This window comes from Otolemur garnettii, unplaced genomic scaffold (genome assembly GCF_000181295.1).
Source record: "Otolemur garnettii isolate 467f Iridium unplaced genomic scaffold, OtoGar3 scaffold00033, whole genome shotgun sequence".
NCBI lineage: Eukaryota > Metazoa > Chordata > Mammalia > Primates > Galagidae > Otolemur > Otolemur garnettii.
Window position 1 is genome coordinate 17074764 of NW_003852428.1, and position 20269 is coordinate 17095032.

The 20269-nt window shown below is 40.4% G+C and overlaps 1 protein-coding gene across 1 annotated transcript in view; it reads right to left on the reverse strand.

Annotated features, from left to right (window-relative positions):
* ADCY2 (adenylate cyclase 2) overlaps window positions 1-20269 on the reverse strand; it is a 398303-nt gene that overhangs the window by 176678 nt on the left and 201356 nt on the right. The window contains 1 exon segment of the mRNA XM_003789554.2: window positions 7394-7543. Within this exon segment, the coding sequence (XP_003789602.2) occupies window positions 7394-7543 (150 nt within the window).

Here is a 20269-nt window from a genome sequence, read left to right on the forward strand (position 1 = left end):
AATGCCTCAGTCACAGCCGTGAAGTTATTGAGACAAGGACACAGAGACAAACTCTTGGACAAAAGAGCTGGTTTAGTTTGGCTCAAGATGTTAAAAAGCAATAATGTGTGACCAAGGAGATATTATAATATAAAGGACGAAAGAAAAACAGCTCATCAACAATAAAAACCCCACAGGCTCACATGTTACATTGCGAACATCTATCCCTTAAGTTCAGGGTGCTGGGTAACCTCTGTGCTTTGGCTCTGATTTTTACCAGCTTTGGTTTGAGCACCGTCATTACAGACAGAAGTGCACAGGATCCCCACGGGGCAGATGGAGCAGCAGTTTGTCCCTCATGTGACACACAAAGCTCTCCACATCTATGCTGAACTTTTCAACCTGTAAAGGGCTACAGGTGTCACAGTGATGTGTGGGTTCCCTGCCCCTCCAACACTACAGCACTTCCTTGGGAGAGGGGATGTGACCCGGGAGCACTGGAAGTAGGCGTCACGATTCTCGGGCTCTCCTGCCTGGAACAGCCTGGGGTGACTCTGAAGACAGATGCTGTGGCATCACATTTTCAGACTCCTTGTCTCCTGCCTAGTGAGTGCTCCCATGAAGAAAAACCAAACAGCAAGCAATACAAAATGTTCTTTGAGGCAACAGAAAAGCGAGTTTTCCAAATCCATTCTCGGCTGGTGGACTGTATTAGCTGTAATTTCTTTGGATTCAGAAGACAATTGAGCTCACCACCCTCTCTTTCACGGGCAAAGAAAGATAGCAAGAAATGAAAGTATTATATTCGTCACTGTGTGAGGCAACACCCACAACAGGCCATAGGATTGGCATGTTTCTCTTTTTCTTCATAATAGTATTCTTGATTTGAGCTTCTGCAGGCTCCCCCTATATTGTTCATTTCCCAATCAAGTGAAATAAAATCACAGTGTCACCGAAGAGAGAAGACAGTAGCTATAACTGCTAATTTACATAGGAGATGAAAGAAACATTTTTCATGAAAACTTATAAAAAGCAAACCTTATTTAAAGACAAGTTTGAAATTTTTCCCAATATTCCTCAGCAACTGAGAGAGCTGTCAATTCTCTCTCCTATGGAGTTTGCTTCCTTTATATTTGTCTCTGTCAGCTGATGAAGAACAGTGCTCTTCGATAGAAGGATTTTCCTCTGTGTATCAATAAAGCATTCAAAATCTCTCACACTCTTCCAGGAAGGCCCCTCACTGCAAAGCACTTATGTCTTCAGGGCCCAGGTTCCGACTTCACAATCCTTCTGCCTCTTTAAAGGGTAGACTCTATTGTTGATATTGCCTTTCTAGCTAGACCCACCCTTTGCAAAATGCACTCCTAAATAGTCCTCTCAACATGTTTTTCCTCAACATGTTAATAAAATTTACTAGCAAAGATCTGAAATAGTAATTGTGTTAAGTACTGTACTTATCAACATCAAAATCTGTCCTCATAATTATATCCCTGAGCTGAGTGCTTTAATAAAGACTAGTTTATGCTTGTTCTCCAGCAGATCTGACTAAGTGAACAGGCTGGAAAGACTTCATGCTCGTATTTTATCTTTGGCTTAAAATTTTCATTGTTCACAACAAACACACACACTGCTGTATCTATCTTCCCATGACAAGGAGGCTAAAATAAGTTCACAGAAATATGTCAGGTAAGATTATACTAGAAACTAGGAAAATATGGACCTGGGGGAACAAAGAACTGTCAATCTTTGGTATTTGCTCTTGTACGATAGTCGAAGTTTTGATGTAACCCAGTATGACTTTTGTGAATGATGACACAAGTAGCCTGGTAATGGGAAGACACATCTGATAATATGTGGGTTTTTTCAGAGTCATCATGAGGTACGGTGTGTCAAAAAACTGCAGTTAACCTGAACAGAGTTCAGAAGAGCTAGAGGAAGAGATTTGTGAATGGCAAGTCAAGATGGTGTGAGGATATTCAGGAGCCCAAGGGTGCAGTCAACCACTGGGAGCTCCTAGTGGAAGATGTGGTTTTGGGATTCTGATAACTGATTAACAGTAAGCAGGTACATAATTACTAAGTACGTACATAATCCACAGGTGTACTGTGCGTGGTGATCAGAGGGAGAGTGAGAGCATGTTGTTGCAGAACATACTTATTGTTTTGTCCATGTTTGGAGAGTGTTTTCTTACCTGCTCCATGCAGGGTACTGTTTTAAGACTATAAAGAAAAATAAGAAAATAATAGCCCTTGCCACCAAAGAACTTCATTCTGATTAACATAGAAAACACTATGAGGAAAGCCCTTTCACAAAACCCCAATTTCATTTTTTTAACTTTCAAGCAAAATACGTTGTCTTCTATGCTATCAGTCTTTCACTAATGAGCGCTGGGGAAAAAGTGTGACCGGCGCCTTCATAAGCCATGCCCTCTCCATCGGGGAGATGAACCAGGGAGAGATGTGCACAGTGATTATTTAATAAAGTAGAAAAAGGTGGACATACCACAAACATATCCCTTGGGTGGGAGGAAAGAGTTGGGGGATGGCACAACCAGCATCAAACCCTCAGCATGGCTCAGCATGGCTCAGCATGGCCAGGTGGGCCCAGGGTGGGAGCTGACTTCTGCTATTTGATGTACAAGAGAATTCAGCAGCAAGACCACTGACCACTTTCTTAGTGAGGTACTATTTTGGATGCTGGTTAGGCTTTGCTTAAACAGACAAGGGATCAGTTTGGACTTCCATCAAACAGTCCTCTGTGGCCTGGAGAATCACCAGTTATTGTATTCCCAGAACTCACTCCAGAAACTCCACAGAGAACCAACGAGAGAGCTAGAAGGGCCTTGGCAGTCACACGAGCTGAGGGATCCTGGACAAGGAACATAGACGTTCCTTTACTTGGTCTAAATGGGAGAAGGAGTGAGGTCACAGAGCTGCTGTAGGAACCAACACACAGTGGTAGGCTGGATAACTATCCCACAGAGGTGGTCCTAATCTCTGGAACCTGGGACTAGACATGTGATTAATGCATTTATGCCAGAGGTTGAAATGTTTAAATTTTTTGCATGACTTTTTGACAAGCTCCCAGCATGCCAGTATCTGTAGCAGGCCTAACTCTGATCACCACATGACAAAATGTACCTAGGAGGCAGGCACATATGAAAAATCAGACCTCAGCGATGACCCTGAGCAGTAGGGTATAAATGACTCTCACAGCCCTGCCCATACAATAATGGAATGTGAGGCATACACAGGTTAAGTTAAGGCTCTGGAGGTGGGGAGATTATCCTGGATCATTCAGGTGAGCCCAGTATAATTACAGGGAGAGAGGAGGGGGGCAGGAGGGTGAGAGTCTGAGAGAGGGAAGATGATACAACAGCAGAGTCAAAAGGCAGAGAGAGAGAGAGACTGGAAAATTCTGTCCCACTGGCTTAAAGATGGGAGATGGCTCTAGCAGCCAAGGAGTGCAGACAGCCTCTGGAATCTGGAAAAGCCCGGGAAACGAATTGTCTCCTAAAGTCTCCAGAGAGGCCATGCTAATACCTCAGGGAGACTGATTTTGGACTTCCAGCATCTAGAACTATTAGTTAATAAATCTCATTTGGGTGGTTTTAAGCCACCCATTTGTAATGGCTTCTCACATTGGCATTAGGAATCTGATATAATAGTATACACAAAAGCACTTAGCAGAATACCTTGACACATTACGAGAACACAAGGAAATATTAATTGCTTTGGTTCTTTCTTTCCCAAATGAAAAAGGACCAAATTTTAGTGGCTCAAATCTAGAACAGTTTCAAAATCACTTCACCTAGTAGCATAAATGATTTACCTAATTCATTCAATAAAACCCTAATATTTCACCTGTTAGCATAGAAATGAATACAGTCACTATCTACCCAGCCCTGGGCACACAAGGGTCACTTGCATGTTTCATTGAAGTTTGCAGAGAGGAAAACTCTTTTGCATCTAAGGACAGCCAGGACGCATACTGCTTCACCAGCCTCCCACAGAGGAGTACAGAATCTAGGGACAGCGTGGGTTCTCTGTGCCCCAATCAACTGGCATTTACTACTGGAATGCACATTCTGTCATGCTCAATCCATAGGACGGGTCCGGATTAAGGTAGATCATCCAAAAGTTCTTTGAAGTCCTTTAAAACACTGCCAACATATAAATTTAAAAGGGTTCATTTTCTATCTTTAAGAAGAGTTTTACTCCTACAGAGGCGATGCTTATTTTGACTGGCCAAGCAGCTCAGAGGTCTGTTGTTTTGCTCTGAATCCAAGAGGCATCCATTCCTCAGAGTCCAGCACAGACTCTGGAGGACCCCTGGCAGGAGCATGCTTTCTCAGGTGTGATGGAGAGCCATCTGCCACACTAGTCGGTGCTCAGCAAGAGCAAACGGTTGTGACTGTCACTGCGGGATGTGAAATGTATGACAAGAGTCAAAACTCAGAGAGCTGAACACCTTCTGTCTTCAAAAGAAAGGTGGCCTCAGTCTAATGCTATCTGTTCCTTTTCCTGCCTGGGGAAAAATGATGATTTTTGTTGTTGATACTTGAGGGTACTTTTAGGGCAAGAATGAAACTCTGAGAAACTGTTCACCAACATTTTTCATTCCCTCCTCCATAAAAAGCATGCGGTACAAAGAGCTGCTTTATTCAAACCTACTTTTTAATCTCCAGAAATTCATCTCATTTCTATTCATGAAAAATATCATAAAGCTGAAAGAAACAAAGTACAGAGTTCAGCAATTTTAGAAAGACTTTGGAATCCACAGACACTTCCCCTAAAGTCTCCACTGTTTATGACCCGCCCAGGCTGACAAGGAGCAGCCCCTGGGCTCACCTGATACTTGAATTCCTCACCAGGGACTAAGGGCAGCAGGAAGCAGGGACAGGAACAAGCCAGGAAGTGTCCAAGAGAGGGGTCTCACAACCCCTGGGAGCATCAACTTGCTCTTAAGCAACTGCCAAAATTTAACATTATTTGGATGGGTTAACCCATCCATTACTTCTAAAGAAGGAGTGACAGAAATCATTTTCTGGCTGCTCAGCACACACCCTGCTGAATGAAGAAGTTCCAAGGACATTACTGTTGTTTACATTCAGAACTGCAGGTGAAGGAAAGGTAGTTTGTGGTCTAGGGAGAGTAAGAAGTGACATGTGGAATCCATGGGAAGTGACACGTGGGACCCAAGGGAAGTGATGCGTAGGACTCAAGGAAGGAACATACGGAACCCATGGGAAGTGACATGTGACATCTAAGGGAAGTAGTATGTGGGGCTCAAGGGAAGTGACAGATGTGATTCAAGAGAAGTGACATGTGATACCTAAGATAAGTGACATATGGGACTCAAAAGAACACAAATGTGAGACCCAAGGGAAGGACATGTCATGTCAAGAGAAATGACATGCGGTGCCCAGGGAGCTGACACATGATACCCAGGGGACATGACATATGGGACTAAAGGGGAGCGGTGTGTCATACCGAAGGGAAGTGATATGTGGGACCCAAGGGAAAAGATTTACAATATTCATGGTAAGTGACATGGGACACTCCAAGGGGAGTGACACAGGGGACCCAAAGGAAATGGCATGTGGGATCCAAGGGATGTGGCAGATGGACCCAAGGAAAGTGACAAATGGGACCTAAGGAAAGGAACATATTGGACCAAAGACTTAACTCTGCCTCCGGCCTGCTGGCCCTCACTGTCTCAGGGCCTGCTTTCCCGCATGAAGCCACACAGACTGTCATGCCATGGGAGGTCAGTGTGGCCTCTCTGCCCACTTGGGCCCCTCAGCTCACCATAGCAAGGGAACCATGTGCTTCGATCTGCTCAGGTCTCCTCAGAGAGACAGGAAACTCTGCAGAAGTCAAGGTCAGTTACCTGACATCCTGCTTTTGTTGAAGCCGTTACTATAAATGTCAGGTTATATAATCTGTCTACTTGGATTTTCAGGCCTCTGTAGCCTCTGCTATTCCAAAGTAGATTTTGGAAGTGGTGAAAAGAAAAGTTAAACATACCTCAGGACCGACCTGATCCATTCTCTACTGTCTGAGAAAGGAAACCATCTCTCCTAAAACCTTTCGACTCTATGCTGTGTGCTAGAGTAGGACCCACCGTGAACACTAATGGCTGTTGGTGGCGGAATTTTCTGGGCCCTGGATTTAAAACATTACTGAGTGTAGGTGTATGACAGTAAACTGCCTAGCACTCCCCAGCTAACAATTGTCAGTTGTTATCAAATCCAGAATTTGATATACACATAGACCAAAGAATTAAGCCTGGTACCTAGGTAAGACACAATGTAAGTTTTACAAACAGATAATGAGGTTTACTAAGAACACCAGTGATGAAGACTGTTTGTGGCAACACCCCAGTGCCTAAGACCATGCCTAACACAAAACTGGTGCTCAATAAATATTTCCTCAATGAATGAACTCATACCCCTATTTTTGAAAAGGAATTTGATTACGATTCGGCGGTGCCTACACAAACAAAAGCCCAGTGCCAACATTTAAAGGGTATGTTTTTTGCTCCTATCACCACAATACATTTTGATGAAATTTTCTAAAACAGACTAATTCAATATAATTTAACAAACACTAATTATGTACCCATAATGTGCCAGATACCACTAACAGCATAGGTACCACAGAGAAAGGGAGTGCAGTGCTCACAGCCAGCCACGATAATCACTGCCCATATAGACTAGGTTCCTCGTGTCTGCCACCATCTGAAACGCAGCATGTCAAGCACAGGTCCCCTTTCTGGTTTCCCTTCCATAGCACATCTGTGTGTACTGTTTTCCCCCATTCCTGAAACCACATGGCTCTGTGTCCCCACATCTCCTGTGGGTCTGCATAGCTTATTTTTCGTAATGATTCCTTATACTCTATGTACTTCCCTAATGGAAGTTTCCATGCTTCACCTACAACACTCATTCTGGGACAGCCTCTGACACCGCTTTCCTAGAGCCTTCTCCCAGATGCCATTCATTTCCCTTGGGAATGCTCCTATGTGGACAGCAGTACTCTATAAATACTGTGAAGACAGGGGTAGATAGATCAGCCAGGCCAACTCTTGCCACAAACACTAACAGTGAGTGCTTAAGGAAGGGTCATTAGTTGGATTTCCCCAGCCATGTGTTGATAATGGTTAATGTGGTTGCCTGTCTGTGGGTTATCTGGGTCCCTGGGTCTGAAGGCTGCATAGGGAGGATCCCATCTCTGCTCCTTTTGTTTATGACTCCCCAAGTGTGGAGTCTGAGGCGGGGCATAGGTGACCAGCTGCTCTGGTTTCTTTTTGAAGGCAATGGATGGATGGATCCAATACTTGACATGCACAGCAACAGCACCATTTTTACAATGCCTGAAGTAACATGGACATGAGATTAAACATGCATTACCTGCTGACGTTTCTCAAATTCCAGCTTGATCCTGGACTTAATGCAGTTACACGTGTCCTGATACGTTTGCTGCAGAGCAAGTTCCATGAGGTGCTTATGGTAGGCCCCTGCCAGGTTCCCACAGATGAAAATGATCACGTTGGCCAAGATCTAAAGAGACAGAAAGAGTTGCTCAATGGGGTGAGTGTTTATGACTCACAGATACAATAAAAACAAAATGCACATTAGCAGCAGGCTTCACAGAGATAACTGCAGGGAAGTAATTTTACTTCTGGTTCCAAACTAATGGTTTTATTTGCTTAACATAAAACATCAATCTCCATTAGGGACTGTATCCTTTCCTTGCATTCGTGCCCTTCGGTAGATGACTTTCTTGACTTTGGGCTCAGCCATGTGAATGGCTTTGCTTTGGCTATGCAATGAACCATGTGCCTGCCAGATTCCACCCAGAGTTAGAAGACCTTCAGTGTTTTAGGTCACTTTCTTGTGCCTTGTGAGGCAAAAAATAATGCCCTGGTCAGCCCATAATGAAACATACATGGAGCAGAGATGCCCCAGCCAACCTCCAGCGTATTACTGTGTGCCCCTGAGATTTCATGGTTGTTACACAGCATCACCTTACCAGGTGACTGATACACTCTGCTCTCACACCAAAACTGTGTACACTGAGCCTGGATGAGTGATATTCCCCAGGATATTTTGTTTATATAGAAATACAGTAATATTTCAAAATATATAACTCATTACTCCTTTTATGATAAAAGCAATTTATGCTCAGAATTTGGAAGGAAAACAGAAAATACTGCAGAACTTCCATAATTGGCCTCTCCCTACTACCCCTTCTACATTGACCACATCCTTTGAGGTGACCTAATTTTCATAGACTGGACATGCATAACATTTAAAAATCAGGAGTAGGCCTACTTCCGTATGTTGACTACCTCTGTATGTTGGCCAGTCCCTTGGATGGTCAACTTACAGATGGTATATAAATAAAAACTAAAAATAATCTATAATTGTCCTGCCCAGGAAGAACACTCTTGCTATCCAGATGGCCTCATTTACCCCCTCCATATCTCTGGGTACTCTCAAAATTGCTGCATACTTTGTTTTGTCAAGACCTCTATCTTCTTCTAACAGGTATGAATTACTTCTGACTATAGTTTTGTGCTTTTCTTTAAGATTTAATCAATTTTTTTCAGATAAGTTTTATAGAAACAGGATTTTGAAAGCTTAGCTAATACTCAGTTATATGACTGCATCATCGTTTAGTCACATCCATATTGTTCAGTACTAACATTCTATGCGTTTTCATTATGCTGTAGTGGTCAACCTCATATATAAAGCTTTGCTTCATATTTGATCATTCTCTTAGGCTCAATTACTAAAAATATACTGAGTAAAAAACTACAAATATTTTTAAGTCCTTGATACATACCTCAAAATTGCTCTCAGGAAATGTTTCACTTATATTCTTACCAACAGTGCACGACAATGGTTTTTTCAGTGCGTGTTCTTATCAGTTAGTGTATTACTCACACAGGGCAAGCTCTAATGAGTTCAGGTCTAGACCTACAGGTGTGCCACTGGATGGGCAGGCATACCTGGTTAGAATATCCCTTCCCACTCTATGTGATCTTAATTCTTACTTTCTTACGAAGACAAGTCTCAAGCAGGGGCATCAGTTCCAAACATCCTGTGCTCTACCCTAAGGATCAGCCCCTGACACAGATGGGTCTACCACACCAAGTCACCCAACATGGTGAGCAGGAGTGGTTCTGATGGAAACCTCTCAGGAATATTTTATTCCTGAACCTTCAAGGTTCCCCATGGCTGTCCTGCCCTGTGCAGTGGGGTCACTTCTCCTATGGACAGCAGGAGGAACTGATCTGACTGGAGGATCTGGGAGAAGAATGTGGACTTTCTGCAGGGTCCTCCTCGGACGGTATGTGAAAACCCCACACTGTACCCCAGAAGTGCATTAATGTACATAGTTATTATTCAATAAAAATAAATAAATAAATAAAAAGAGCAGTTGCCATCACGTCTTGAGTTCTCAGTCAAGCAGTGGATCTGCTAGGTCCACTGGCCCAGGGCTGGGAAAAGCCTTTATTCGGGGATGGGGGGCCTAGAGGTAAGATGGTTTAAGTCTAAGGAATATTACCAAGATCACTTGTCCCTAACCACTTTCTCCAAACAGTTGTACATTAATAAAGGTGAAATTCTGTTCTCCATCTGCTGATGCCTTCGTCTATTTCTCAACAGGTTCTAAACACAGGAGAAAATAGTCATATTGGTTATTATCCTCCTAAAGTCATGAAAAATAAACTTTTGTGACAGAGGGACAAAACATAAGAGAGTTAGAAATGTGAACAATTATGGTTGTTACAAAAGGCATTAGCTCACCATTTTTCATGACTGAATAGTACTCCATGGTATACACATACAGTAAACTCCCAGTTATCTGGATTTTAAGCAGATATGTGAGGACCTTCTCTCTCTGGATAAATGCAGAGGCCACATAGAAGTAAGGTCAAAAACTGTGCAGCCTACAAGGGCCTTCCACACTACTCCCTGTGACTCACTCATGTCACAGAGATTTGGGGCCAGAGAGTTCTGTAGCTCACCCATGTTCTCATAGCTAACCTTCAAAAAATCCTTTATGCATCTGTATTTTTATCTCACTTCCATTAGTATCAATGATTAAATATTTAGTGGGTACCCCTCTGTGTGTGTGATTTGTGTGTGATATATGCATGTGTTATGTGTATGAGTGGTTTGTGAGTGATATATCCATGTAGGGTACATACATGTATGTAACCATGTGTGATATATGCATGTGGCTTGTATACATGCATGTGTACTCATGTGATTTGTGTATGATCTGGATGCCTGAGTGACGATGCATGCTGCATATGCATGTGATATGCATGTAACACATGTGCTCTGTGTCAAAGGCATGTGTGCTCACAATCTGCATGTATAAGTATGTGCAGCAGCCTGGAGCCTGGGAGTCTTCAGTGTTACTTGCATGCATTTTCTAGCTGCATGGGGCTCTCGTCCTTCCCACTGCTGTGCTCTGAAATGTCACATCTGTGAGTGCCAGTCCTGAAGCACATGGGTCATCCTGGTGTCTTTCCTGGTTTCCTCTTTGAGGGGACCCTCCTCCAGCTGGACCTGAGTTGCTTCCCGTGCCTTGTCCAGTGGCATGTTGTAAGTTAAGTCCTGTCACACTTTGCTTCTCCAAAATGAGAACTTCTGCTTTGCTAAAAATTCTTCAGACTTTGTCATTGCTGGATTTGTTTTGAAGAACAATTCACCAAAGTATGTGGAAATGCAAAGAGTTAAAGCAAACTATGCTGCTCAGAATTAGGAAAAACTAACTCCTTCTTTATGAGGTGTAGCTGAAATAATGATGAAAATAACTTAGTAATTTTTCATGACAGCTTTTTATTTTCTTCCTCAAAAATGCCTTCAAAGCACAACTGCCAATATATTAGGAAGTACATTTTTCTAAAATGAGAACCAAGTGTAAGCAATGGGTACACCATGGGTGAAGGCACCACCACCTGTGCGGGGGGGCTTCCACAACCAGGGTACAAGTGGAACATTTGGTAACAACACCAAAACCCCAACATGCGTCCCCACCCTCTGGAATGGAAAGTACTATCTTTTCTTCCTAGAGTCCCATTCCCCACTTATATCTTCTACTTTCCCCAGAATGCTAGGGGGGCACAAACATTTTGGCTATGTGCATTACATTCATACACTATGGGTTAATGTTGTAATTGTGTCCATCCCCCAGATAGCTTGGGTCATACCCATTTGGTGAGGTGTGAATTTACCCATCTTCTCCTCCTACCTTCCTCCTGCCTGACTTCCACTGACTTTTATTACCGTATGGACACATGCATGTTCACCATTTAGTTTCAATTTAGAAGTGAGCATATGTGGTGTTTGTTTTATCATTCTTGTGATACTTAGGAGGATGGACTCCAGTTCCAGCTAGGTTGTTACAAAAGGCATTAGCTCACCATTTTTTTTTTTTTTAAAATGGCTGAGTACTTTTCCATGTTATATACATTTAGTAAACTCCTGGTTATCTGGATCTCAAGCAACTGGTACTGTCAAAAAAATATCAAGAGTTTAAATTTGGTGCACTGTGCTGCCAGTAAGCTGAATCTTCATGCCTTGATTTCAAATAGCCAAAGCAACTCTTGCAATCCCGTGTGTTCTCTGTAACAGTTTTATATGTTAACACGTGTTACTTGAAGTTAAGAAAGTATAATAGTAAAGATGAAGTACATTGACTGCCAAGTAACTAAAATCATGCTGAACACGGCATGTATAAAGCTGTTTTATAATACAGTACAACTGTTACAGTAAGTGAAGTTTGTCTTTGTCATAACTTACTTTTAATTAGTGTATTTCAATATTAATACCTAGTCAATGCAGACTTAATGGTATAATATGATATAGTATAAGGTATAGAATTAGTCCTATTTCTAATAGTAACTCTCAAGCAACTGGAAACTACATTTATCTGGTGCTGAATAATGGAGAGATAACTGTACCATATTTTGTTAATCCACTGATGTATTGAAGGGTAATTGGGTTGTTTCCACATCTTTGAATTTGTGAATTGTGCTGCTATACACATTCAAATGCTGGTTTCTTTTTTTATTGAATAAATTTTTTCCCTTTGGGTGAATACCAGTAGTGGGACTGCTCGAGCCAATGGTAGATTTGCTTTTAGTTCTTTGAGGTATCCCCATACTACTTTCCAAAGAGGTTGTACTAGTTTGCAGTCCCACCAATAGTGTATATGTATTCCTTTCTCTCTGCATCCACACCAGAATCTGTTATTTTGGGACTGTGGGGTAAAATCCACCTTCACTGGGGTTAGGTGATATCTCATTACAGATATCTCTTTACATTTCCTGATAATTAGAGACATTATGCATTTTTCATATTTTTATTGGCCATAAGTCTATCCTGTTTTGAAAAGTGTCTGTTCATGTCTTTTGCCCATTTTTAATGGGGTTGCTTGATGTCTTCTTTCTTCTTTGCACTAGTTCTTTGTAGATTCCAGTTGTAAGCCCTTTATTGTACACACGGCATGAAAACATTCTGCAGGTTCCTTTTTACTCTGTTGATTGCATCCTTGGCTGTGCTGAAGCCTTTTAATTTAATCAGGCACCATTTGTTTATTTTTGTTGTTGCTGTGATTGCCTTTGGGATCTTCATAAATTCTTTGTGTAGGCTGATATCTGTAAGAGATTTTTCGACATTTTCTTTTAGAATTCTTATAGTTTCATGCTATAAGTCTGCTATCCATCAGGAATCATTTTTGTCAGTGGTGAGAGGTGCAATCCTGTTTCAGTCTTCGTGTGACACCACTTATTAAATAGGGATTCTTTTCCTCATTATATGTTTTCATCTGCTTTGTCAAAGATCAGACAGAAATATGAGGATGGTTTTACATCTGGGTTCTCTGTTCTGATCCACTATTTTTCTGTTCTTGTGTAGTACCATGTTGTTTTGGTTACTGTATCCTTATGGTATAGCTTAAATTCTGCCTCCTGCTTTTTTCTTTATGCTTAAGGTTGCTTTGGCTATTTGAGGTCTTTTCTGATTCCATATGAAGTATAAAATTATTTTTCTAGATCTGTGAAAATGACATTGGTATTTTAATGGGGATTGCATTAAATCTGTAAATTATGTAGGCTATAGACATTTTAACATTTTAATGTTGATTCTGCCAATCCGTAAGCATGCTATGTTTTTCCATTTGTTTATATCTTCTGCCATTCCTTCCTCAGTGTTTTGTAGTTCTTTCTGTAGAGGTCTTTCAACTCATTGGTTAAATACATTTCCAAGTATTTGATTTCTTGTTGCTACTGTGAAAGGTACTGAGTCCTCGATTCTCAGCTTGACTATTGGTATATAGAAATGCTACCAATTTCTGAACATTGATTTTATAACCTGAGACTGCCAAATTTATTTATCAATTCTAGGAGTCTCATGGTTGAATCTTTGGGATTTTCTAGATCATATTGTCAGCAAAGAGTGATAGTTTGGATTCTTCTTTCCCTATTTGAATACCCTTGATTTCCATCTCTTGCCTAATGGCTCTGGCTACGATGTCCGCACCATCTTGAACAGAAGTGGTGATAGTGAGCAACCTTGTCTGGTTCTAGTTCTAAGCAGGAATGCTTTCAATTTTTATCTACTCAGTATCATGTTGGGTGTATGTTTGTCATATATTGCTTTTATAATATTGAGATTTGTTCCCTATATGCCTTTTTTTTGAGAGTTCTTATCATAAAAGAATGCTGAATTTTGCCAAATGTTTTTACTGCATCTATTGAGAGGATTACCTGGTCTTTGTATTTGGGTTCTATTTTATGGTGAATTATAGATTTACATGTATTGAACCGTCCTTGCATCCTTGGGATGAAGGCCACTTGATTGTGATGGATTATTTTTTTGAAGTGTAGCTAAACTCAGTTATCTAGGATTGTATTGAGAATTTTGCATCTATAATCTAGGATTGTATTGAGAATTTTGCATCTATAATCATAAAGGATATTGGTCTATTGTTTGTTCTTGTTGTATTCTCTCCTGGATTTGGTAGCAAGGTGATATTGGCTTTGTAGAACAAGCTGGGGAGGATTCCTCTCTTTGTTACAGAATAATTTCTGTACTACAAGTAATAGTTCTTGTTTGTAGATCTGATAAAATTTGACTGTAAAACTATGGTCCATGAATTTTGTTGTGAGGTTTTTTATTACTGTTTCAATTTTGTCACTTGATATTCATCTGTTCAGGACTTCTATTTATTCCTGATGGAGACTAGAGAGGTCATGTCCTTCCAAGAATTTGTCCATTTCCTCAATTTTTTTTCAAGTTTATGTGCATAGATTTTTATAGTATTCAGAGACTATATTTTGTTTTTCCATGGTATTAGTTGTAATAGCTCTTTTTAAATTTCTAACTGCGCTTATTCGCATCCTTTCTTTCCTGTTTCTGGTTAATGTAATGAGAGATCTGTCAATTTTGTTCATCTTTCCAAAGAACCAACTTTTTGTTTCATTAATCTTCTGTATAATTCTTTTGTTATTAATTTCACTTATTTCTGTTCTGATATTAGTTATTTTTTTTCTTCTGCTGAGTTTAGGATTGGTTTGCTCTTCCTTATCTAATTCCTTGAGATGATTCATTAGATTGTTGATTAATGATCTTTTTGTTTTTTGGATGTAAGTATTTATGACAATAAATTTTCCTCTATGACTACTTTTGCTGAGTCCCTCAGGCTTTGATAACTAGTGTCCCCTTTGTCATTTAGTTCAAAGACTCTTTTGATTTCTATCTTAATTCCCTCCTTGGCACAACTATCATTCAACAGTAGATTGTTTAATTTCCACAATTTTGTGTTGAGGTGAGCATTTTTTGGGAATTGATTTCTAGTTTTAACCCACTGTGGTCTCAGAAGATATATGATATAATTTTCATTTATTTTTCAATTTTTGGAGACATATTTTGTGACCTAGAATGTGATCAGTCTTAGAGAATGTTCCATGAGCTGATGAGAAGAGGGTATATTCAGTGACTTGGGGGTAGAATATTCTGCAAATGTCAGGCCCAATTGTTCTAGAGTTCTGTTTAAACCCATCATTTCTTTGGTTATTTTCTGCTTAGAGGATCTGCAAGTCCCTAGCTATTATGATGCTGCTGTTTATTATTTATTTAGATCAAGTGAGGTTTGCTTTATGAATCTGAGTACACCTGTGTTAGATGCATAAATTTTAGGATTATTATGTCTTCTTGTTGATTTGTGCCCTTCACCATTATATAATGACCATCCTTGTCTTTACTTTTGCTAAGTCTGTGTTATCTGATATAAGAATAGCTATATCACCTTTCTTTTGGTTTCCATTTGCATGGAAGACTCATATCTTCTAAAATAAATGGCCATAGGCTTTTATTACCATATGTTGGAGGCAGCCTACACAGGCAGCCTCACTGTGGACTGAAGTCAGGGTACTCCTGTATGCTTCTGGGGCCCAAGCACATCATCAGTGTGCCTGCCTAGATAAACATTTCTTGTTCATTAAGAAGTTCCCCCAACATTCTATAATAGAAGCTTGTGTGACCAAAGCAAGAGGTCTCTCTCTGAACAGCAGTGTGACTTTGCTGTCCCCATAGCCTGTTTTCTGGCCAATAGTCTCTGTCAGCCACATTATACTGGCACATTTGCATTATCACAGAACTTAAGGAAAGACTTTCCCCAAGTCATTTATTCCAGATACCTCATTGCTTCAAACAAATGTAATCTGAACCCTTGCTGGTTATAGATAATGGGAAAAAATGCATTTACTGATTTTTATTTGCATATCCAAAGGAAAACATTTAGGAATGAAACAACTAAAAGCATTAATGACAAGTTAAATAGGAATTTCTTTTCTGATGGAAAACTTATCTAGTGATAAGCCTTTTCCCAATACCTGGTTTCATTCTGTAATATTGTATTCTGTTAATAGAATTGACCATGACATTTGAATAATGACACACATTTACAGATACGATTGATGTCATAAAGCATTTTTCTTTCAAAATGGTGCACTTACATAATGACTTTGTATGAATTCTAGGGCAGCATGGAAATGATTAGGTTAAGATTTTCTTTTCTATAATAGTATCAAAACATATTTTCTAGAAGACTGTTAAAGCAGAACATATGACAAAAACTCCTATTTTCAAGATGTTGAGTTTGTTTTATAACACCATACTGTCTTGATGTCTTCTTTTATCTTGTAGCTTCATTTAGCTACTCTCACATCTGTCAGAAAACAGGACAGGAAACTTGGCATCCCATGAGATGTCTTAGAAGAAAATAAATCGTTTAAGGTAATAGCACCACTCAAGGTTTACCCTGAAGATTAAAACCAGGCCTCAGGCCTTGAAGTTGAGCATGATACATGATCTGGGATCTTTGCAGAAGGAACTGTGCCCACACATTGCCACACAGGCTGGCTGTCCCTGCTGCTCCCCACTCCCTGTCTTTGCTTGATGTAAATGTGGGGAGATTTGTCAACACTTCTTGGTGATTCTCAGAGCTTGCAAATTAAAATCCTGGGCTGGAAGGAAGGCCAGTGTCTACCAGCAAATTGTGATTTTGCTTCTTGCATAGTTATCATCACCATTGCTCTCCCAAAAATACCTTGTATCTTTTCATCCTTGCAATAGTACAGAAGGCAGCACAACCAGGAGAATGGACATGTCTTACAATTTCATCTTATAGGCCAGGAAACAAAAGTCCAAAAATATTAAGCAACCTGAGGGCTGGCCCCAGGCCAAGTGAGGCTCTTAAGATTGTCCCTGTATCTTCCCACACCACCCCAATTCATATGCCTCAAGTCAGATTCCTGCAGCCCACTACATCCTCTATGAGGCTATGGGAAGTTATTTCAGAGGAATTCGAAAGAAACTAACATTTTATCCCTTTATAAAGCATTTGTGTCTTATGCAATAAAGTGTTCACATCATTCAATGTTACTTTAAGTGGCTGCTCTTGGAGGCTACAATGCCATGGAGTCTGCAACTGGTTCAACACAGAAGTGTGTGCATGTTTAAAAGAAAGAAGAGGGTCAAGCTGTTCTCAACCAGACTATGTAACCCAAAGTGTGACCCATCTGAGGATTATTTCACCTGAGTAGAGAACCCTTTAGATTGTCAGTTCATTGTCTTTAAGCATTTGAGAAATTATCACATGGGTGAGGTAGACATTTAGATATCTTAAGACTCTGAGATATTATGCATTTTAAAGAGCTCAATATTCCAATTCTAACTCTCATATTAGAAGTGGCATATCAAAATAATCCCACAAGATATCAGGCAGCATCCACTCATGCTGAGGGTAAGGCAAGGCTACTGGTGATGAGGGGCATGCCATCACTAATGACAGTTTTTCTCTATTAGCTAAATGTACAGTGTCAGAGGAGAAAGGATATTATGGCATTTGAAACAGGTCAACAGCTTAAAACAAAGCAGATCATAAATATGCATAAACACCAATTATAGGTCAAAAGAAAATAAAAGAGAAGACAAGAACTTGATGAAGAGAGCTGGGAATGAATATTCACCAAGCTCACTGCATCTCATAAGCATCATAATTGGCTTACATATTATAAAACAAGACTCCTGCTTAGGAAAAAAATTGATCAGGTAGAATTTTCCTTAACTGATCTCTCAAACCCAGCTGTGGAGGACCCCAAGCCCATCTCCTTGGCATTTCTTACAGCCTCCTAAGAATCAAATTGGCTCTGAACCATGGCCTTAGGATTTGGCTCTGAACCTTTGCCTACTCCTTATCAGTCACTTAGTGAAGATCAGAAACAGACGCTTTAGTTAATACCATGAATAATCCTTAGGTAACGTGCTAGTCCTTCTTGTAATTTGGAATCCCTCCAAATGAAGAGGAATGGAGTCAGAAGTAGAGGTATAAAGAATGTCCAACAACCTCAATGATGGATGTTATTAGGGATTTGGAGCTAAAAAAGTGGAACTGCAAATCGGGAATCAAATGCGATTTGATTTTAGTGGAATTGCCATTACAAAATAGTACTGTTGGTCATGACTATTGTTTCCTTTACTCTTTTCTACACTGCATCTGTTGTTATTAAGTCTTTATGAACAGCAGACATCATGATATTTTTCCAACTATATTTGGGCTGAAGGGCTAAAGGGTCTTAGACACAGGACTCAAGTCTGGTATGATAACTAAATAAGGGCAGCAGCTTGCAGGGTGCTTTGTCCTCCCAAGGTGTTCCAACAGCTCATTCAATGCCAACCGGAAGAGATAAGCCTAGAGGATCCTCAAAATGTTGGTAGGAAGTTTCTCCCACAAATTAAGTCACTGAGAACACAGCTTCCTTCTGAAAAGGTAGAGCCACATTAACCATGCAGAAACCAAAGCTGGTATTTCTCAGCTCATTGACTGCAAACTTGAAATTGATGGAGAGAAGATTGGCTTGAATAATAGTTCAGAAAAGAGAAAAACATAGTTTCCAATATGTTGAACTCCACAGAAGGAAAGAACACAGGCCTTGGTCCAGGAAGATGAATGGCTCCCTGTCCTTTCCCAAGAGAGGGCACGTCCACTCTGCTCCCTCTTATGGCCATTATTTCTGAGGCATGCGCACAAAGCACGTTTAGCCTTAGGGTTCAGCTCCTCTCCACTGCAGGAAGAGACAGGACCGAACAAGGAAGGGAGCCATGTGTGGAAGTTACAAAGACAAAAACGGAAAAAGGAGAAGGTAGTGAAGTTCTATGAGGAAATATATTGAGCTTTACAGCTCTCCATGGGAGACTTCTTAGGCCTTTATGACAAGTTAAAGGGAGGGAAGCACTGTCGCCATGACACGTATGGTGCTTCTCTTGCATCCAAAATGGGGCCACTCACTTGCTTTTCACCGCTGAGTTATTCTGCAGGCCTCTGCTGTGAAGTGAGGCCATCAGACCTTTTTTCCCTGCTTCCTTCTGTTTCAACCCAGCTCCAGGGCTGATTCTGAGAGCGCCTGTAACTACAAAGCACTTCTGTGAGCGTTGGTCTCTGCTAATCAGAAGGCTTTCTCCTGACCACGGCCCACCAACAGGGACTGTTTAGATAATTACAGCTGATACTTTGTGAGCCAACAAATCAATGATTAACTGAATTTTATATCTCCACTGATGCCCAATATAAGTCATTATCCTTGGTTTTTGTGAGCCTAGATAGTTGAATGAGTGTTAATTATCCCAAAGATGTTCCACCTGCTTATTTCAGAAACTCAAAGGACCCAGTGGTCCTGGGTTTTCCAAGATGGTCATTCTTTTTTTTTTTTTTATTAAATGGTAACTATGTACATTAATGCACTTCTGGGGTACAGTGTGGGGTTTTCACATGCAATCTGAAATACTTCCACCAAACTGGTCAACACAGCCTTCATGTCATTTCCAAGATGCTCATTCAATGCTGTTCTTTGTGTCTTCCCAAGTCATAATTTTTAAAAAGATGCATTTAAGTATTGTGTCTCAAAGTTTTTAAAAAACTTAGGAACATTCAATTATGTTCTAATTATATCAATAATTTTACTAGTCTTTAATCAGCCCTCTTTGTCACTAGCCAAGATACAATTGGTTTGGTTCTGGTGACTTCAGTGGATGTGATTGTTAAAAACAAAAATATACAACAGAAAAGGAATTTTAACAGAATTTAGTTTAGACTTTTCATTAATTTGGTCATATCATCTCTTCAATTAATCTGAATCAATGAAGTTCAGTTTCATTTAAACACCATCCATAAGTCTCTTCATTCACAGCCACTTAATTGGTGACACATTTGCTCCACATCCACTCATCTAAAATTTAAGTCAATAGGTATTTAGATTCATTTAAAAACATGACCAAGACCATCAGAGACTCTGACCTGGGCAGCTGTTCAGGAGAAAATGATGTCCCATTTTACTATGAATGTGTGATATAAGTATTTCCCTCTCACTAACTTAGCACACGGGAAGGGGAAAATGCCTTTTATTGGTATGCAGGGTGCTTCTGCATTGCTAGTCCATTTGCAACTGGGATTATGACCCAATTTATAATCTACACAACAGAAGATGAATTTTTTTTTTAAATGGGGGGAAAGGGTTTTTTTGGTTTTTTTTCTTTTTTAGAGACAGAGTCTCACTTCATTGTCCTTGGTAGAGTGCCGTGAAATCACAGCTCATAGCAACCTCCAACTCCTGGGTTTAGGCAATTCTCCTGCCTCAGCCTCCCAGGTAGCTGGGACTATAGGCACCTGCCACAACACCTGGCTATTTATTGTTGCAGTTTGGC